Source organism: Eschrichtius robustus, chromosome 1 (genome assembly GCF_028021215.1).
Source record: "Eschrichtius robustus isolate mEscRob2 chromosome 1, mEscRob2.pri, whole genome shotgun sequence".
Lineage (NCBI taxonomy): Eukaryota > Metazoa > Chordata > Mammalia > Artiodactyla > Eschrichtiidae > Eschrichtius > Eschrichtius robustus.
In genome coordinates this window covers 127,934,794-127,956,493 of record NC_090824.1, presented here as the reverse complement: position 1 = coordinate 127,956,493, position 21,700 = coordinate 127,934,794, and the positions used below count along the sequence as shown (strand labels likewise).

General features: G+C 53.9%; 1 protein-coding gene across 2 annotated transcripts in view; it reads right to left on the bottom strand.

Moving 5' to 3' along the window:
- Positions 1 to 1,038: 1,038 nt before the first annotated feature.
- Positions 1,039 to 21,700, bottom strand: part of SMAD6 (SMAD family member 6) — a 73,334-nt gene continuing 52,672 nt past the window's right edge. For both annotated transcript variants that reach the window (XM_068554241.1, XM_068554250.1), the window contains exon 4: positions 1,039 to 2,017. In XM_068554241.1, coding sequence (XP_068410342.1) covers positions 1,476 to 2,017 — 542 coding nt within the window. In that variant the 3' untranslated portion in view covers positions 1,039 to 1,475. The remainder of the gene's footprint in view (positions 2,018 to 21,700) is intronic.

Sequence of the window (21,700 nt, the reverse complement as noted above, 5' to 3'; positions counted from 1 at the left end):
TTGGAAGTGGGTCCTCCAGCCCCAGTTAAGCCTCAGATGACTACAGCCCTGGCAGACAGCTTGATTGCAGCCTCACGAGACCCTGAACCAGATCCACCCAGCTAAGCTGCTCCTGCATTCCTAAACACAGAAACTGTGTGATAATAAATGTGAGTTGTTTCAAGCTGCCAAGTTTTAGGATCATTTATTACGCAGCAATAGATAACACACAGGACTTCTCAGAGCATTTAATAGGCTAATGTAAATCTCCAAGAAAGAAGATATACAATGTAACATTCCCTTAAGTTATTTGGCCAAGAAGGCCTTCTTTTTTTGAGTTTTCTCAAGAGAGTAAACTGATTTAATTGATATGGCTCTGGTTAACTTCTAACCTTGATCTGTCTCATGAGCTAGTCATTTACCCTTCCAGAACCTTAACTTTTCCCTTTTATAGAGTAGAAAGAAACCACCTGCCTTTGCATCAATAATGACTACAGTTCCAGATGGGCAGGTTCTGAGCTACTTGGTGGGGGGATGGGAGGGTAGCTTATCTAGGTCTTAAAAGGAGTTTCACCCTGGGGCTCAGGTGGCTTCTGTGAGGTGGTAGGTGGGTTCAAGACCCACCATCTCAGTCTTCCTTCCACAGGCCATTTCCCCAAAGTGGTGAGAATTAATGTTTTCTAGCTTGCAGACAGCTCAGAGATGAGAGGCATGGACCCAAGTCTTCCCCATCAGGCTGAGAATTCCTCTAGGCCAGAGCATGAGCCTCCCCCACAGACGGGAAGAGCTTACCTAGGATGGATGGCCCATGTACTCTCCCTCCTCCCCCTGAATCCTGTGGACACACTACAGCCATGGGTGGGAAGCAACAACAGAACCTTCTCTGGCCTTAAGAATAAACATACGTCCTTCCTCCCTTTTCAATGTAATTCCCTCTACTCTAACCGGTAAAAGATGGAAATCAAGTTTCGGGCTGCCTGATGGGTCAGAAACCCACAGAAGCCCTGCATGTTCCTCTTTGTTAAAAAGAAGACAGTTTTAAAAAAAAAAAAAAAAAACTATAATGCGAATACTTTATTATCAACGAGTGACTGCTATTAGCTTTTAGTCTGGGCATTAATATTTCAAAAACCATACACCAAATCCAGGCTCTTCCACCTAGCTCTGCTGTATCATTTTCTTTAAAAAAAAAAACAAACAACAACAACAACAAAAAAAAACCATAAAGAAGAGGAAGGAGGAGAAGAAAGAAAATATATCTGTATTATAAGCCAAAGTGCGTCTTTCTTGTTTTGTCCATATACACACATTGCACCATACATAAATAATTACATTGTAAAAATGACTCCATAATTACAAGTATAATATATATTTCCATATAATATATAAAACTTTATATTAAATCTAGGTAGATGATATCTGGGGGGGGAGGGGTCGTCCGTGGGGGCTGTGTCTCTGGGCACGGGGCCCCCGTTGGCGGGGCGGGTGGCGGGCCGCTATCTGTGGTTGTTGAGGAGGATCTCAAGCCAGCAGGGGCAGGAGGTGATGAACTGCCGGGAGTAGCAGGGACCCCAGCCCTTGGCGAAGCTGATGCGGACGCTGTTGGGGTCGTAGGGGCCGTCGGCGGCGTCGGGCTCGGGCCCGTGCTGGAGCAGGCCCGAGCGCTCGAAGTCAAACACCTTGATGGAGTAGCCGGGAGGCACCTTGCGGACCACCAGGGCGCGGCCGCCGGGCGCGTCCAGCGTGGGGGAGTTGACGAAGATGGGGTGCTCGCCGCGGTTGTAGGCCCACACGCCGTCCGGCTCCTTGCTGAGCAGGATGCCGAAGCCGATCTTGCTGCGCGTGCGCCGCACCGACTCGCTGCGCTGCTCCAGGTTGAGCTGGCCCAGGCAGAAGCCGCTGCCCTGAGGTAGGTCGTAGAAGATGCTGACGGCCTGGTCATACACCGCATAGAGGCGGCCCACCCGTGTCCGGTGCTCCCAGTAGGCCACGCTGCACCAGTGGCTCGGCTTGGTGGCATCCGGAGACATGCTGGCGTCTGTGGGGCAAGCACAGGGCACGCGGGTGTTATTCCAGGGCAGCGGAAGTGGCACTGCCGCCTGGCCGGTGGGGTTTGAGGGGGGTCTCTGGCGCCTAACAGACATGGGGAGCACTACTGCGGGCCAGGCCGTCCTCAGATTTAACCCACAGCAGGACCTCACCGTCCACCCCACCCCCAGACACACACGAAGGCAAGGCTCCTACTGTGCCAGGTGCCCGTGGGTACCCAAACACGAACCACACCCGGCTCCTGCCTATAGAGTTTTACAAGCCAGCAGGAGAGGGACACACACCCACACACCCAAGGGAGGGACTGAATGGCGAGCACCTACGTTGTTCCGGGTGCCGTGCTCTGCACTCCTCGCTCCGCACGTGACTCACTGGGTCCTCCCTTAACCGTGAGGAGCCACCTTCTCATTTTACAGATGAGCATCCGAGCCTTGGCAGCCGCCAGCAGCCTGCCCGAGGCCACTCAGCCGGCGAGGGGCACCACCGGGATTTGAACCCGGTCAGTCCAAGCCTCAACCTGAACAGAGCGGGGTGAAGCTATCAAAGGGCATAAACCGCCCCTCAGAGGGGACTCAGGCATAGGAAGGCGTGGTGCGGTGGGCAATGTGGCCCCCAGGATCTCTTCCGGCCCAGAATCGGAATCGCGGCTGCCCGACGGCTCCCAGCCTCAGCCTGGAGCGTCACGCAGGGTCTCCCAGTAACCCCCACCCCCGGCCCCTCAAGTTGGCTCTCTAGGCAGGAAGTGCAGCTTTTCACCAGAACTGTAGCCGCCTCTGTGAGACGGAGAAGCAGAGGGTCTCTAAGTGCAAAAGGGAATCGCTCCTCAAGGGCTCCAGTTTGCCAGCGGCTCCTCTCCGGGCCTCAGTTTCCCCATAGACGGCAAAGGGGTGGCCTGGATGATGGCTGGGATCCCTCCTCACTCCAGCTTGGGGCATCTCTACGTGTCCGCGTGAATTTAACAGTTTTCTGAGACCAGGCCTAATACCAGGTATAGGCAAGGGACCCATCTTGAAGGGCAGCCCCCTCCTCACTGCGCTCGGGTGTGGCCGGCTTCTCAGATGCTGAAGCGTTTTGACATCTGGTCTCTCCTTCGAGCTCAGGGCTCTGACAAGCAGGTGGGCACCCGTGACTGCCCGGTGGGGTTATGTGTTTCCACACAGGCCCCTGGCTGGGGTTTTTGCAGAGGGAGAAGGTCTGCTGGAGGCCTGATGAGGACACACTGAGGCCCTTTATGGCTCGGCTTCTCCAAAAGAAACAGATCAAAGTCCAATCAAACCTGAGGGAGAAAGCACTGCCAACAACTTCACTCGGGAGCCTGGGTGAGGTCAGCTCTGTCTGCCTTCAGCCCAGCCCCGCCTAGAAGCCCCAGAGCAGCCGGGTGACGGGGCTCCTGACATTCTCTTATGTGCTGGGAGGCCCACCTAGCAGGAAAATGTCCACCTGAGGGGCCGCCTGTGGGCTGCCTGCTCTGCTGTGGCCTGGGGCTGGGCACAGTCCCAAAGGGCATGCCCCTTGCCCTCTGCCTGGCATTAAGATCCCAGCCACAGGTCCCCAGGCCAGCCCCTGAGAACGTATCATTTTGTCTCACAGTCCCCATCCAGGCCCCTCGTGGTTCTAGCTGATGGTCGGGATGGGAGAAAGAGGCCCTGCTCCCTGCCCTCAGCTGACTTGCCCCTTAGCCCGTGGGCAGAGAGACAGCTCTAGCCCATGGTAGGTGACACAGCTGCGGGCACTAGGCCAGCCCCAGCAGGTGGACAGCTAGGAACACCCCAAGCCATTGCCCCTTTCTCCATCCATCGATCCATCCATCCATCCATCCATCCATCCATCCAGCACGGGTCTGAGAGTTTCCAAGAGCCAGGAGAGCAGCACCATCCCAGCCTGGCCGTGAAACTCCAACACCAACCTTCTCACCAAGCAACAAGAACTCCATTAGTGCACTAGGCACAGAGAGGCGGGGAAGCAAAGAAGCTATTCCTGGAGAATGTCGGGTGACAAGACAGACAACAGGCATCCCTGAGTGCCTTCCACGAGCCAGGCGCCTTCTTCACAACGGCCTTGGTTGCACCTGTTATCACCCCAGTTCACAGGTGTGGTAACTGAGGCCCAGGGAGGTGCCATAACCGGTCAAGGGCACACACCAGTGAGTGCTGGAGCCAGCATCAGTGCCAGGCCACACTCCCGAGGGGAGCTCTTCTCCATACTCCGGGCAGACACCCCCCAAAACCCATGCACCAAGCAAATGCCCCCTTCTCGAAACCTCACCCCGTCTGTAACCATGACTGCTCTCGTGGTCTGTGAGTCCTAGAGGTACTCACCCACAAGCCGGTGAGTCACTGCCCGACCCAGAAACGAAAGGTCTTCATTCCCAGAAGACTCACCCAGTCCCACTGAGTGAGGGAGTACTGCCATTCCCTCTACAGATAAGCTCAGAGAGGGCCACCCTAGTCATAAAGTGGCAGCTCTGTCCCAGGAGGGAGCAACTCTGTTGCAAAAGGCAAAGAAGCAGTTTAACAGTCAGGGAGTGGGGGTAATGGGATTGAGGGGGTGGGGTAATTCCTCCCTCCCAGCTCCTAAAAGGCTTTCCATTCAAGGCCAAGTGGGCCTTCCTGTCCCCCTCCTCAGTACCTCCCACCCCAGCCGAGCCAAATGCGCCCTCACCCTCTACCCCCATCTCATCAACACCTGTGTCCCTGGCCTTGCCCCAGCCAGCGCTCCTCGCAGGGGGATGGGACCCTGTGAGTGGGGATGAACCCCACCCCCTCACCCCCCGACCCCGGAGCTGCCCTAGGGCCCAGCCTGCCCCATCCGTGGCGCTTCAGGGACACTGCCTGGGCCAGGCCTTGCTTTCCACGGCCTCTTTGCTTGAGCAGACTGGGTAACAACTCATCAGGCCTGGGCTCCAGGTCTTCCAAATTCCAGGGGATGGACTGCCGCCTCTGAGAACCCCTCTCTGACCTCTCCCTCCTGTGCGCCTAGAGCCTTAAATGCGGTCCCTCCCTTGGCCTGAGCAGGTGTCTGTGCCCCTGGCTGGCCTCAACTCTCAAGGAGGAAGGGGTGGGTCTTAGTCCTTTCTGCATCTGTCCCAAGTCTGCGTGTATCCCCAGGGTGCTCTTGGAACACCTGCAAGGGAAGAAGGAAGGAAATAAAACAGATCCCAAGTGTTGGCACACTGCCCTCACCCCTACCCCCGCCCCCCGGAATCCTGCCCAGCAGGTGGGGCCAATGCCCTCAGGCCCAAGGGGGTGCTGGGCAAGGACTAGGGTCTCAGGTCTGATCCTGAGAGAGCAGGCCGGCAGGTGAGCCCATCACCAGGCTTGGGGCCTCCCCATCCCCACCTAGCTCTTAGGGTCTCTGGGCTCCAGAGCTGGAGGGTTCCCCCCCACATCATCTCATCCAGGGAGCCCCGATGCTTTGGGCTTTCACAGACCAATACACTGTTTAATGGAGGAGTTGGGAATGTCATAAGGTTACCACGGTTTTATTTTGTCACATACAGACTTATTAAAAACCCCAAGACCATCTACTATCACTAGCACAAAAGAAAGTAATTTGATACTCACAAAATAGGTAGGATCTAAATCAGAAAATTTTAAATTAATACATTTAGATTATAAGAAATTTTCTTATTTCTTTCACCATGGGCCAATGAAAACTTAGTCCTGAGGCTGGCCTGTGGGAACCATCAATTGAGTCCAATGTCCTTGTGCCTCCAAGATGGCACCTCTGGGGGTACCGGGTGACTTGCCCAAGGACACACAGCAGTGGGTGGCAGAAGTGGGACCAGAACTAGAGGCCCCAGATTCTAACCTAATGCTTGTCACATGATCCAAAAGGTTTCCTAGTGAGACAGACCTAAGCTCTCACCACTGACTGGATATGTGGCCATGAACAAGCCACTGAATGTCCCCAAGCCTCAGTCTCCCCATTTGTAAAACGGACTTATTCATAACTGAGCACCTCATTTGCACAGTCCATCTTTGGATTTTCTGGCAACTCTGGCAGCAGATCAATTGGGAGCAGAAAGAAGCAGCTGTCTGTCTATCCGTCCCAGCGCTGGCCTAACCCTTCCAAGGCCAGGGCTCCTTAGGGGTGTCGCGGGTCACGACCCAGGGTCACCAGCACGGGAAGTTACAATAGGACAATGGACGGCAATGCCCTTTGCAAACGGTAAAGCACTTTACAAATGTTAAGGTTTAGCTCCCAGCCCGGTACCTGAGATGCAAGGAGATGCTCAGTAAGCGAAGGAATGAAGGGTGAAGCAATGAATAACTGAACGCGGGGGACACAGATGAGTGCTCCTGGAGTTCTATTTACACACACACACACACACACACACACGTGTATTCAGATCTCATGCTGTGTGTTCAGAACAAGCTGACCCGCCCTCTGCGAGAAGGCAGGCACCCCCAAACGCAGGGTCACCTCCCCACTCCTCACAGACGAGAGCCCCACCTGACCCACCACACCTCTCGTCTGCGGCCTGGGCTGCCACTCAGGCCGCGAGGGGACAGTCTCTTGCAGAAGATCTTTTGCTTCTCGTGGCTCCAGGGCTGTGGTCCCGCCATCAGCCTAATTAGGAACCAGCTCCTTAATTGCAAATAAATACCGCGGAGTCAGACCCGAGTGAACAACATCAAAGATGACCGCGCTCTGACCGAAACTCCTGCTCGCTACCCCCTGCTCAAGGCCTGGCCTAGTTCCCAGCCAGACTCTGGGTCCCAGCTGGAAGGGTTCCAGGGGGAGGGGGAGAGGTGAGGCACGGTCTGGCGCGATGTCTGGGGCAGATCTGGTGGAGCGGCACCAGGCCGGGGGTCAGGAGGCCTGCAGCCCGGTGTCCAGCCTCCTGGGCCTGATCAGGCAGGCCATCTCCCTTCTCCTGGCCTCAGTCTTCCTTTCTGAACAATGAGCTCTACATTTCTGTGATTTCATGCATGTTCACAGCAGCTCTACTCATAATCACCCAAACTTGGAAAGCAGCTCAGATGTCCATCAACAGGAGGATGGATGTTACGGACTAAATGTTTGCGTGTGCCCCCCCGCCCCAAATTCATGTTGGAAATCTTGACCCCCAATGTGACAGCATTAGAAGGTAGGGTCTTTGGGAAGTGATTAGGTCATGAACGGGATTAGTGCCCTTTAAAAGAGACCCCCGAGAGCTCCCTCATTCCACCGTGTAAGGACATAGCAAGAATACAGCCATTTAGGAACCAGGAAATGGCTCTCACTAGACACCAGATCTACCGGCCCCTTGATCTTGGACTTCCCAGACTCCAGAACTGTGAGAAATAAATATGCATTATTTAAGCCACCAATTTATGGTACCGTTATTATAGCAGCCCAAACAGACTATGATAATGGACAGGCAAAAATAAGGCTCATCCATACAGTGGAATACGACTCACCAATAAAAACGAACAAACTACTGAAACACACCACAATGTGGGTGAATCTCAGATGCATCCGGCTGAGTGAAAGAAGCCAGACACAGAAGACGTGCTGTTTGTTTCCATTGATACGAAATTCTTGAGTAGATAAAACTAACCTACAATGACAGAAATCAGAACAGGGATTACTTCTGGGGAGTGGGGATGAGGGAACTTTCTTGGGTGCTGGAAATGTTTGATATCTTGATTGGTACAGTGGGAACTCGGGTGTTCACATTGTCAAAAATCATAACCTATGCACTAGAGAGCTGTGCATTTCATTGTACGTCTGGGGCCTTGAAAGAATTACAACGAAGATACTGGAAATGTGCTGCTAGGCCAGCCCTCTGTGGCCATCCTGGAGTGGTCCCAGCAGGGCTCCCAGGGGGCCCAAGGGACAAGCCCTGTGTTTCCAGGCTGGACAGGGGCGGCCTGGCCGCCCGGTGGCACCCACATTCCTGCCACCAGAGGGTGGTGATGCCTGCGGCGGGCAGGAGGAGACTGGCCTGACCAGTAGGTCCTCTCCCCTGCACTGAAGCCGGCCCCTCCGACGGCTGGCGTTCCTTCCTCTTGGCCCCTCTGCCCAGCAAGGGTGCTTCGAGCCCAACGTGTAATTCTGTCGGGGTGCTGGGGCACCAAGGGGGCCAACTGCGTCTGGGGGAGGCGGGGAGAGCTGAAATCCCAAGAAAGCCTTTAGCTTCTTCGAATCAGCAGTTTTCTGTCAAAACAAAGGGCAGGAACGTTCCTGTGTGCTCCCCCGTGGGCCGCACGCTCCAAAAGCCTGAGCACACGCAGTGCAGCTTGTTTTCCTTGTGATTCCCCCCTTTCCACTGGGCCAGACCGCCTTGGACTCACCCATCCTGGGAGGCAAACCAGAGACATGCCCAGATTAAAGTCTACGATCCCTTAGACTAAGGAAGCTGGATGTGGAGGCTCAGAGCATTCGCAGGAAGCTGGACCCTGAGTCCCCCGGTCTCCAGGGCCTGGCTGGGCCGCTCATGCTCCTCCGTGTTCAGAGCTTTTGCTGCTGCTGCACACCCCCTTGGGCCTTAGCAGCCTCCCTGCCTCTCCTGGGGCTGGCCCAGCCACACCTCAATGAGCGATGAAACATGGGCAGACCCCATCGAGAGCTGGGAAGGGAGACTCGGAGACTCGGAGACTCAGAGAAGTTAAGTGACTTGCCCAGGGTCACCCAGCAAGTTGGTGGCAGAGCCAGAGAGGAGCCTAGGGCTGGCTTTTCCAATCCCCTTTGCACAGGGCCCCACTGGGGCCTCCTACCCTTCTGGAAAACTCCTTTCTTCTGTCCCATGTCATGCCTGTGGCTTTAAGTTCCCATCCAACCAGCAGCTTTTTCATCTGAGGCTCCCAGGCCTGGGAGTAATTACGTGGCCCTGCATCTGGTTAACCTAACACCCCTTTAAAAGCCTTGTTTGCCCATTAGATAAGTAGTTTTTGTTATCAAACTAAAGAGGGAAAAAGAAGTTTCCACTTAACCTTCCTTTGTCATTTTAAGCTACAGAAATGGCTTCAGGTTTTGCAACAAGTCCAGAGATACAGCATTAATTAGAAGCTCTTTTTTTTTTTTTTCTTTGTTAAGGGAGGGGGAGACCAGTCCTTTATCCACTGGGATCCGGCAGTAAAAGCAGAGAAGGAATGTGCACAGGGCCATGTTAATGGTCAACAGCTTAGAACAAGCCTCTCCGCTGAACGCTTTCCAAAAGCAGGGCCCAGCTGACAGGAGTTTCCTCTTATTCGCTCCCACCCGCCCCTCCCCACCCCCACCTCAGCTCCAGCACCTTTGGCCCCTGGAGGAAGCCAGGCTTCCAAGAGGAAGTTCCTAATCGGTCATTACATCACGGGCGGTCTAGCCACCGCCACTGCCTGCACGGGGTCCACCTTGGGGGCTCTTTCAGCTGCTGGTCTCTGGGGCCAAGGACTGTGCTTTGCCACCACTTTCCAGAGAGTCGACCAGCCGCTCTGCTCTGTGTGTGTGTGTGCGTGTTGTGTGTGGTGCAAAAGGAGAATGACAGCAAGGGGAGGAGGGAGGCCAGGAAATGCGTGATCCATGTGGCCAAAATTCATGATTCTGCAGATGCAAAAACTGAGGCCCAAAGAGGGAAGGGAACTTGCCAAGGTTACAGGGAAAATTCGCAATACAGTGGCTAGGACCAGTTGGGTGTCTCGTGCACAGGGCCCGGAAGCCAAGCTGCCTGCATGTGAATCTCAGCTCTGCCACTCACTAGTGGTGAAATCTTGGGTAAGTGACTTCACCCCCTGGGCCTCAGTTTCCTAATCTGTAAAATGGGGATGCAATCAGAGGTTACTGCCTTGGGCTCCTGGGATTAATTTCAAGTGCATTGAATAATGCCTGGTTCAAAATAAGCACTCCATAAGTAACAGCTATTATTTTTCACTAGTATTATAACCACCATCTTATCTCTGTATGTTATTTGTATAAATTATTTAATAGATTGACTCAGCCTGTATAGTTCATAAGGGTATTCATATTAGGTGATAATAATACCTGCAATGTGCCAATGGAATTGAGAATCAAGGGGAAATAAGAGGAGGAGTACTAGTAGTAGTAGTAATAATAACAATAAAATAAGCCAGCCAGTAGTAGTAGTAGTATTAATAGTAATGATGATGATTTACCAGCCAACATTTAATGAACCTTTACCAAATGCCAAGCAGAGTATGAAGCACTTTAAATGCAGTATCTCAACATACTGTTAATCCTCTCAGTAATTCCCATTTTAAGATGCAGCTGAGGCCTGAATGTCAGGTAGTGTGTCCACAGTCCTCAGCTAGGAAGTTGCAAAGCTGGGATTCAAGCTCACATCTATCTAGAGACAGGGGGCTTTGCATTACTCTCTCATGGTTGCAACCTATGGGCTGCAAACCTCCAGAGGCCTGCCAGGTAATGGCACAGGGGCTGTGCTGTAATAACCCACCCGTGTCCACTCCAAGCTGGCACATGGAGACTCTATAAAGACTGGATGTTAAAAGTGGCCCTTGGATGTGGCAATGTGGGCACCCCACCACACGCTGCCCACCTTCTGCGAAGACTGGGGTTTTTCAGAAACCATGCCATATAACAGCTATCTATGGTCCCCTATGCAGCCCTGCAAACACATACACTTTTTTGGTTTTTAAGTACAGTTTCTCCCATGCACTCCCACCACCCCTCCTCAACACAACGAGCATTTTCTAAATGCACTGCAATGACGAAGGGTGACCTTGGGAAAGGGCTGCTGACCCTGGCTGAGAAACTGGAGTGTGGGAGCTGCCGGGTGCTCGCTCTGTGCTCTGCACCAAGTTCAGGAAGCAGAATCACCTCCATTCTCAGAGGACAGACCCCAGGGACAGAGGCCACACAGCAATGCAGCACGGGAACCCTGACCAATGGCCTCTGAGCCCAGCTCCTCTCTGCTGTGCCCTTCGTGCTGCCTCATCTGCTCTTTTGGGGAGTCCATGGAACCCCGCCCTGAGGGGTTTAGAGGGATGTGAGTATAAGGATAGTCAGTGGCCGCCCAGCTGAGTCGTAACTGGCCTTCTCTAGAGAGAGGCCTGCTGGGTCCAGCAGGAAGGCCTTTCTTCTGCCCTTGGCGCCCTGACCCCAGCCTGCTCGGCCCCAGGTCTCTGGCTGAACAAAGTGGCGGCCTGGGCTGAGGTGGGTAAGGTTTCCATTCATCTATCTTGCGTAGTAGTCAAACAGATCCTGAAAAGACGAACTCCTCTTGCAACCCTGACATAAAACAAGCTTTCACCTGGGCCCTAATACACACAGGCCTGCTCAGAGTCTCCTCCACAGGTAGTTTCCCTGGCACCTACCAGGACCTATGACTTCTATCAGCATCCTTCTCGCCCTGCCTCCCTGGCAAGATTGTTCCAGGTTCCCCGGGCCCAGTGGGCAGTGGCTTTTCTCCTCAGACCTCGGTGCTCTGTGGTCCAAGCTCCCTTCTTAAAAACACTCTGCAGGCAGCTCCAGCTTCTGAGAGCCACACTGAGGCCGCCATCAGATCACTCTCCACCAGAGCTGAGCATTCAGACTCTACCCCGGAAACACTGGTGTGCCGGCCTGGCCTGGCCCTATGCTCCTAAAGGAAAGCCCAACACCCTAAGCCAGAAAAGGCAAGGCCCAAGGAGGCAGGGCAGGGGAACCACTCAGACTTCTAACAGAGAACCAAGTCCGGGTGGGAGAATTCTGGTTCCCTGTGCCCTGGAGGGAAGGACGGTGAAAAGCATCTGTCTGCGAGGGGAGGGGAGAGCCGGCGATAAGCGGCTTATAAAATCAGCCCCACATTTTCCAGAAGGAACCAGTTTCTGCAGCAAAAGCCTCTGAACTTTGCTCCCATTCCAGGTCTTATTTTGTTTTATCACAAAGTCAGACTCTGAGTGTGTTTGTTTGTTTTCTTAGCCAGAGACCCCCTGGGATGGGAAAGCCTGGCTTTTCATATTGCCCCTGGAAAGATTCTAAAAACACACTGTGCACGATAATGAAGCTGGGTACCTCAGTCCCCAGGAAAGAGAATGCGGTTGTGAGAAGGGAAGGGGCCCCCCAATCCTCCCTGGCTGCGGGTCTGCCCTGCCGATGGCCGAACTCCTGAATTCACACAAGAACCAGGTCCCTGGCTGCTCTTCCGGGTTCCTGTCTTGGCGGAGTGTGGGTTTTCCCACCTTAGGCTTCAAGTGCCAAAGTTCACTGACTCAGCCCAACCTTGACTTCCCTGTTGAAGAAAATCGGCCCTTTGGGGGTTCAGATGGGGACAGCCTGGGCATGTGTCAGAGGTGTGTTGGGGGCCGCAATCTGTGGCAGTTGGCAGTGTGCTTCAAGGAAGCCCATTTGGGGGTACTTTCCTGCCCTGCAGGCTACCAGAGCTGGGGGAATTCAGGACACCTCCATTTCTCTTCTATTTCCCAAATACAATTTGAGTTTTATTGGCAAACCTCCTGCCTTAAACTTCTACTTGGACCCAATGTAAAGCCATAAAAGCAAAGTACCTTAAAACTGCCCTCAATCAGCCTGTCTCAGCAGCTCTGCGGGGCAGGAACCTGCCCTGGTGCAGAAACATCCCAGCGGGTAAATCAGGGGAGGCACCCCTGCTACTGGGATCCCTTAGTTCCCGGTGCTTTGAACACCCCACTCTGTGTGTACTTTGTCCATCCCACTCTCTCTTGATCTGGAAGATTCCCTGAGACCACAGGCAGCAGAGAGGTGAACTAGTGCAGATCTTAACAGCTGGGTTACTGTGGGCAGGTGACCACGTCTCTGAGGGCCGGGACCAGCTACAGAATTTGGGGGGCCCAGTGCAAAGTGAAAATGCAGGGCTCCTTGTTCAAAAAGTATTCAGAATTTCAGTCGTGAAAGCATAGCCTTAAACTGAGCTGAGGCCCCTTCTGAGCATGGGCCCTGAGTGGGGCACACACTGGACACCCATGAAGCCAGCATAACAACTCACTCAAAGGGGTCAAGGGCGGGGGGCAGGTTCATGACGGGCCTAACAACGGTAACTGGCACTTGATGAACATGAGTTTCCTCCTCCCTTCCCCAAAGTTTGTCAGACTCTTACTCAACCATCAAGACCCCAATGTCACCTCCTTTGAAAAGCCTTACTCAGTCCCTGGGTCTGAACTGCACGGCCCCTCCTCCATGACACTCTTTGATGCCATCATCAGGAGGGCATGTGTCTCCACCGCACCCACCTGCAAGCTGGCTGGCCTGGCATGAGGCGTCACTCATCCCTGCCCCTCCTCCCCTGAGACCTGGCACCCTGCCACCGGACCAGAGCACTGTCAACAATGGGCGCTGAATGGAATTTCACATCCAAGAGCTGGGAGGGCACTTGGGAAATCATCGGGTTTTCCCCAGGTCTGAAAAAAATGCAGCAGCTGTACCGTTCCCATTGAACAGATGACACCACTGAGGCTCAGAAGCCAGGACACTGAGCGGGGGAGGGAGAAGCAGCATCCCTACTTGCTGATCCTCATGATGCAGCCCCACCAATGGAATGCCGGATGAGCTCGCTATGTGCCACACTTGTTTCAGTGGCTCAAAAAAAAAGTCGCCTAAAGCCTACAGTTGTCTGGCAATGGGGGTGGATTTAACTTCTCAGACTTGCTAAGTCTATGAGGGTGAATGGAACAGGGAGCATAGCTGTCAATGGAACAGCCAAAGAACAGGATGGGGAGCTGGTTTTCTTATTTGCAAAGTTCTCAAAAATAAGCCTCATCTAACACCAGCCTGGTGTCGTTTACCAATGAGCCAGTATCGTGTGACCTTTGCAAGTCAAATACACCTGCCTTATTTACATTAAAGATGCACTTTGGGATAAACACCCCCAAATTAAAGTCCCCGGGTGGGGGCATTCAAATTAAATCCTTGCATTAAATCCTTCCCTTAAAAATATCCTTTTGTAACACAAAGGTATATGACCCACACCTCTTTAGTGAGCACAGGGTCCTACATACTGGATTTTCTTAAAGTGAGGGTTCCCTGGATCACACACATTTCTGGAACAAACAAGAGTGCTTCATAATAAGCAAAAAGCTAATATTGACTGGAGAGACCATTAAGCCCCAATTAAATACTAATACCTGCTGTAAAGAGCACAGTAACATGAGTTTTAAAGGTTCCCTGCAAAAATGTTGCAAGATGACCTAGGGCTTGGCAGAAGCTCACCCCTGCAAGCCGGCCTCCTGTCTGTGGTTGTGCTACTGAGTAAAACTGAAGCAGCTGAAGCTGCTCGGCACCATCCGTGCCCAAGCTCCAAGCTGCCTGGAAAGGGATGGCTTGTTTGATATGGGGCTAGAGGTGCAGAGAAAGGAGCACGCCAGGCGGTCCGTCCATCACATCAAGCCAGCGGGTGGACACAGCCCCACAGCCTTGCGCCCCATGCCTCAGCCCCAAGTCCAGGACCCGTTTCCAAAGCAGAAGGAGGCCAAGCTTGGTTCTCACAGCCCCTGTAGCCCAAGCCAAGAAGGTGGCTCTACCCCCACTGACAGTGATGGTGGAATACTGTTTCTAACTGTGGAGGGTTTTCCAATTCTCCAAGCCCATTCAAGCCCATTTTAGGTTATGGAATATAAAGCTCAGACAGGTTGGGTGACTGCCCACAGGGGGTTAACAAGGAAGGAGGACCAGGGCTCATCCACGTCTTCGGAGGCCGAAGGTGCTCCTTCCACTGTCCGCGCGGCGCCCCACCCCCGCTCACCCCCGGCCAAGCATCTTGGGAAAACGAGTCACCAGCTCAGTAACAGTTTCTCAGAGTAGTTCTTTAGTCTGTGTCCAGGTACACATGGGCACACGCTGCACGACTCAAGTCAATGCAGCAATAATGTGAGCGCAATTGTCACAACTGTCAACTGTGCTTCTGTTTGGTCTCCTATTCCCAAGGCTAACTTTTCAGCCAAGAGGGGCACAAGGCTTGTTTGCCATGATCCAGCTCATAATCCTTAATTGTCTTCTAGGAAAGACAAGGGGACCAGGGAGACCTATGGGCAGAACCCAACCGATGGCAATGTCCGAGTGCCTTCTAGAACTGCCTCCCCCTCCTGACGGCTGTTTGCAGCCACAGGGGCCTGTGTGATAAGGGGAGGAAGGAGTGCCTTTCCTGAATCATGGGGAAGAAGCCTGAAGGGGCTCTTGGGGAAGGGAACTGAATAATCGTGTCTACCTTAGCAAGCAGCACACACCTGGCACGCATGGGGTCAGCAAACATTAGCAGAGCTTTACTAAGTAATGATCCTGCCATCGCTGGGTCGCTACTGAGGCGTCTCCCGTCAGCCTATGGGAATCCGGCTGCTATTGGCCACTGTCCGTCCACATACCCCATCTCATTTAACCCTGAGAACAATCCTAGGAGGTGGGTAGAATCTTACAGAGGAGGAAATGGAGGTTAAGTCCCCTGCCCAAGGTCACAAAGCCAATTAGCTAGAATTTGAACCCAGGGGAGCCAGACTCCACACCCACTCTTCCTTCCATCCCTCTTTGCAGAGTGTGACCCAAGGGGCATTCAATTTCTAGCCTATACTAGTTCCACCAGATAGTGCAGTCTCTCTCCCGGCCACCTCCTCCACTTGAGACCTGTACCTCCTCCGCAGCGGCTGGTGCCTGCCCCACTGCGCCCCGCCCCCGGCCCCCCCCCCCACACCTCTACTGCCTCCCTTCCCCGTGGGCACAAATGGCCCTGCAGGCCACCAGTGTCTGCTTTCCTGGAGCACATGCCCAAGTTGGGCCCACTAAAGAGGACCTGAAGTAATTCAGCCCATAAATCATGGCCATTGTGAATTTCCCTTTTCGCCACAGGCCAAGTCAAATTCTTCCTTCCCCCACTGTAGTTAACCACTCTTGGTTCACTGTATCTCTCGCGGCTGGCTCTGCCTGGCCGGGGGCCAGCACTCAATTATTAATTAATCTGGGAGGCGCAGGTTGCATTCTTGGCCACCTAACCACTTCCTCCTCGGTCAGGAACTCACAGGCCAGGCCCTTTTAGTTACATCAAGCGTCTCACAACATCCCAGCCCTATCTTGTGGCCATAGCTGCCAAGAAAGGACGCTTAAAACCAGAGTTAAAAATAACAGCAGAAAACCCAAACACCCAGAAGTCCCCTTTCCCAACTCCATCCCACAGCGCCAGCCCTACCTGTGTGCAAAAGCAAAGCGTGCCTCAGTTGCTCAGGTGTGAAATGGGACCACATCCCCTCCCATAACACGCAAGCTGCTGCGTGTGTGTGTGTGTGTGTGGGAAGGGGGTAGCTGGGGAGCCCTCCCCTCTGAGAATTCTCACTAGCCAGAAAGAGAGACACCAAAACTTAAAACGAAGCTAAGAGGCAATCCAGAGGCTGGGCAGGGGAAGGTGCTGCCGCTGACTTCACCTGCTCGCTTTATCCTCACTGGATGAAGAAAACTGATAGGCAGCTGGGTGAGCAGAGGGCAGGAGAGGCTACAGCCGAGTTCAGGTTTATTCAAGTGGTTCAGGCGACTTTGGGCGTGAGGAAGAGGATGGAAGTGTGAGCCTCTCTTTGTCTGGGTCAAGTCTTTGGGAGGTCTTTGCATGGACAAACACCCCAAGAAATGTGGGGATCAAACAGAGCAAGGTGACCAACCCTGGTGTGAAAGGTAGCCCCCCTGTGACAGTGAGGTCCAATTATGAAATCAGACCGCGGCTCTCCTGAGATCAGTGCTGAAGCCTTGGGCCAAGTGGGACCATGAATTCCTGATTAGAAGTAATGCTGAAGGGTTGACGCCAATGCTACTGGGATGAACGTCAAAGGTAAGCTGCAAGACCGGTGAAAGACAAACACGATAGAGGGACACAACATATCAGGTCATAAAAAGGGATAAACATCTGTTGTTGCTGGAAATTGCTGTCAAGTATCCTTTGGTCACCTCCTCTCCTCCATCCCCCACTGGCCCCATACACACCCCCACAGTATGTCAACCTCACCCGCAGTGTCCCAGTCAAGCTCCGGGGACTCGATCCCTTAGGGTGTAGTCTAGGAAAGCTCTTTGAAATCTCATGCTTCCTACTCCATGACATGTCTGCTTCCGATCAGATAAGACAAACGATTTGTCCCCCAAGCCTTCCTATAACATTGACATTCTGGGGAGGAAGGGACACTTTTGGCTTCCCTTACCCTGAGCACTGAGGCTCTTGGTTAAAGCATGCAAGATAAATTATCATGCACATACATAAAGTACCATTCATTAGGACCCATAAATCCAGAGTTTGTAATAATTCCGAAAGCAGCTGGGTTGAAGTTAAAAAAAAAAAGTTTTGATAAACAAATGCAAAATATAAATAAGGTTCAGGAGAACTGTTTATCCTACTAGCACTGTATAAACAACTGGCATACCAATTACAAATCGCTCTTATCTGTGCACTAAAGCAGATCTCCGAATGACCTCTAACGGCAAACATTATCCGGTCAGCATCACCGTCTATGGTATTCGAACATCACAAAATTTGGTTTCTAGACAGTAATCTTTCCAGTCAGCCACCGTCCAATCGCCTGAATTGGCGAGTCCCTGAGTGGTCAGTATTCCCTTTCTGTGCAACTGGAAAGGAGGCCACTTGGGCGACTGTACCTCCAGCACCCCCAGGTCCCTCAGCAGCCGTCCAGGAAGGAGAGGTAGCCCTTGGCTCCCGCAGGCCAACATGCCACCCAGTTATTTCCGTGCCCATCTGAAAGCAGCAGCGTTTCCTAGGGCATATGGCCAGGGGACCCAGCCAACTGGGGCGTTTCCACGTGAGAGAGGGTGGGGAGGGGCCCCACAGGGGCCCCACCCCATGTGGAAACCCCTCAGGCGTCAACTGCAGTAGGGGAACTCGGGATGTTTACGGCCTCCTTGGTGATGTCTAATGAGCCAGGCCCCATGTTTTCTCGCTAGGAGGAAGCGCATTTCACCTCCGGGGGCGGGCTGGGGTGTCACTGATGTTTTCTGAGAAGCAGGCAAGGTGAGGGGACCGCAGATTCAGCGCAGGGAGTCTGGGATGGCAGGAAGAGGCCCGGGCAAGGCCGGGAAGCCGTCAAGCTGAGAGGGTGTGTTGGTCCTGGCCCGGGAGGACAGACTGTGAGGCCCCAGAGAGGCGGGCAGAGGGCCAAGCTGGAAATACCGGGGGCTGCTCCAGCTCAAGGAGATGGCCCTGCCAAGTCGGGGAGGCGGCACTGTCAGGCGAAAGGCAGATTCCGGCCAGGCGGGTCCGCAAGGCCACTGAGTCAGGAGCAGCCGCCTGTGTCTCTGGGCACGTGGGGGCTGGAGCTGTGCCAAGGAGACCCGGAGCCGCCAGCCTCCCCGGGTGCCCCTGTCCCGGCGCTACCCCGGAGCCCGCCCGCCTGCGGAGCCCAGAGGAAGGCAGAGCCCCTCCGAGTGGCACTGACCTCAGGCTCAGCCTCGAGGTCAGAAGATGGTCCTTCTCCCTGCACCTTCCATCTCCTAGTTCCAGAGCTGCCCAGCAGAGCCCCACTCCCACCCCGAGACCACCGCTCTGCGGCTCCTGCCCTCTGCGCATTCCAGACATCCTCTGGATCACCAAGACCCTGTGGTACCCACTGGGTGATGGAGCCCGCCTCAGAGGTGCTCCCTAGGCTAGCAGGGGCCTCTGCTATGCCCTGTGGGGAAGACTCATCTTGTGTCTTGTGGGGCAGGGAAGCCAGGTGTGCTGGCGGACGCTTTTTCTCCCTCTCCCTACCAATTCCTTTGCACCCCCCTCCTTGGGCTTCACATACTGCTATCAGGTAAGACCAACAAAAATATGAAGGCTGGGACCTGCCATACGCATGCATCTGCCCCCAAATGGACGTCCCGACACAGACACCACGGGTTCTGTAGTTGACCCGCAGGTTGACCAGAAGGATCTTCACCCATATGTTTGGAATCTGGGCATCCACTTGGTTTAACCCTCTCCCTCCTCATGGCCTTCACCGTAAAACAGGCAGACCGACTCACTTACTTATAAAGACCCACTAAAGAACCACATCCTAGTAGGTCACTCACGCCAGTCTGACCATCTCTACCTTCCTAAGGTGCCCCTCCTGACCGCTCCCACCCAGCCACGAGAGCTGCCGTGCCCAGGCCTGGAACATGTAGGGCCCCACCCTGAAACCCTGAAAGCAAATTCCCTGAGGGGAAAGAGTGGGAAGGATGTTTTCAAGAACCACTCATTGTGGGTTTGGGGTCCAGCCAACAGAAGTGCCACGGAGAGGCAAGAGCAGCATTTGCTTACGAGGTAGGGCTCCTCTCTCACGCTCACTGAATGCCTACTGTGTGTGAGGGTGCACCAACCCGGACTCCCTGGAAGAAGGAATAATCAATTCTGCGGCAAGGGGCGTGCTGGAGGCTGGAGGGAGGAGAGAATAACTGCGATGTCAAAGGAAATCAGAGAGGCTCTTGTTTCTGTAAACATCGCTCCTTCTGGTCAGTTCCAAGCTATTTAGTGGGCTACACACACATGTTTTTTCCCTCAAACCAAAAGAGCCCTCCCTAAGACTCCAGTCTGAGGGCAATAAAAGAAACAGCATAAACATTCTTTGCAGCTGGCCCGCAGGAGGTGAGCACTAGCCCGGGCGTGTAAACTAACTGCAAGCCTGCAGAAAAAGTCCCACTCCCTGTGAGTTCTGAGGGGCATTTCCCTGCTCCCAATTCAAAATGGAACCTGTCACATGGGAAATCCACCCACCGCCCTGGTGGGTCATGTGAATGTCTGAGAGTTGAGGGTGGGGGAGGCCATACCAGTCTTGGATTGGTGGAAACTCGGAAAATTATAGGGTGCTCTGGAACATACTGTCTAACAGCAAAAGCATGCTTATTTCAAAGAGACACTTGGAGGAAGTAGGGGAATCTAAAGGATTCTTGGGGAGCTGCTCATTGTCAGCGTTAGAACTTATTCAGCCCAACCTCCTCCCTTTACAGAAGAGGAAACTGAGGCTCAGAGAGCAGCAATCACTTGCTGGAGGTTAGGCAGCAGCAGAGCCGGGCCTCACAGCTAGCGCTCTTGTCTCTGAGAAATGACTTGGTTCTATCAATACCACTGGGCACAAGGAACAAATACTCCTGATGAGTCTGGCCAACATGAATTATTTTTGCAAAAGGGTCTGTTTGTTTGTTCTTGTGAGTTGCAGGGAGAGAGTCCTTCCTCGCATGGCTGTCAGAACAACTCCCCGCCTCTGCCTGAGAAGTGACCCGCCCCGGCTGGCCGGCACCACCACAGACTCTCAGGCAAAGGATGTGCGTTGCAAAAATGGGGCAAAGTTTCCTATTCTGAAGATAACATTGTAAGACACAGGAAGTCTCCGAGCAGAGCCTGAGTTTCCAGAAGGTCTCTGCACACCCATTCGCAACCACTTCCATTGTACAGGGTTCCTAGAGATTCGAGGCTGGGGGATGGGGCGGGGGGACAGTGCTGGGAAGGGGCAGCAGCTGTGACTCAGGTAAGAGTCCAGAGAGGGCTCTGCAGGCTCACTGGGCCTCCCTGCAACGCAGACCCCTCTCCGAAGGCCGGCTTCTTCAACCGAAAAACAAAAGGGTTAAAAGAGCCAGTGTTTCCCCTGCTTTGGGCCCTTCTGTCCAGATTCCCAGGCCCCGCCCCTGGAGATTCTGATTCATGGGTCCTGGGTGGAGCCCAGGAATCTATGTTTTTCACAAGATTTAAGAGGCCTCTTTTCTGGCTGATATGTCACTATCCCACGAGCAGAGGGTTCAGAAGCCTGGCACAGTAGTGAGAGAGCTGGCTTCCCCGAGGGAGGGATGACAGGGGCAGGAAGGAGACCAAACCAAATTGACTTCCTAGCATTACACGGACGTGGCGGTCCCAGCGCCAGGCCGGGAGACCAGCAGGGAAGGCGACACTCTGGAGCCACCGCGGATGGCCCTGACTCAGTGCACCTGGGCGTGTCTGAGGACAGGCCCTTGGGACAGTGTGCACCTCCTCCTGGGATCCAGCATCAAGGGCCTCAGCTCAAATCCCAGCTCTGCCACTTCCTAGCTGTGTATCAGGGACGAATGGCCTTAGTCTCTCTGGGCCTTGGGTTCCCCATATGTGAAACGGGATCAAGAGCAGCCAGGACAAAGAATCGTGGGACAGGGAATGACGGTGCTAGGAACTGACATGTTCTGCCAGCTCACCATGTGCCAGGCACCTATTTCCCACAACAACCCTGGCGTGTAAATATTATTAAGTGCCCGTTTGATGGACAAGGAGGAAACTGAGGCCTCCTGACCCATCCAAGGTCACCCACTGGTAAGGGGTGGTGCTGGGATTCACAAACAGGCAGTCCAACCTCTGCTCCCAGGGGGCGTGCAGCAGGCAGGGAGGCGCTCTCTCCACAGATGCCCCCTTCCACGCATACGCACTGCCCAGAGCCCTGATAGGGCACAACGCTGGTCTCCTGGGGGGCCAGGGGACCAGGCACACCTCTGCCCTCGGAGCTCCAAGCCAGGGGAAAAGAGGACACGACCACCAGGAACATCGTAAATGAGGGGCAGCAAGGCAAAGAAGGTCGGGCCACCAAATCCTCCTAGGGAAGGAGGATGCTGAGTGGTACCCCGGAGGGGTGGAAGCGGTGGGGAGGACGGCCAGGCGCTCCAGCACTGAGGGATGGCCTGGGCGAAGGCACACGGGCAGAAGTCAAGGCGAAAGCAGTCTCCTAAGGCCAGATCACAGAACGCGGAAGGGCTCGTGGAGAGAAGAGAGTCTATAGGGGTTGGCTAGGGCTGAGCACCTGGGGTGTGTTGTGGGCATGGA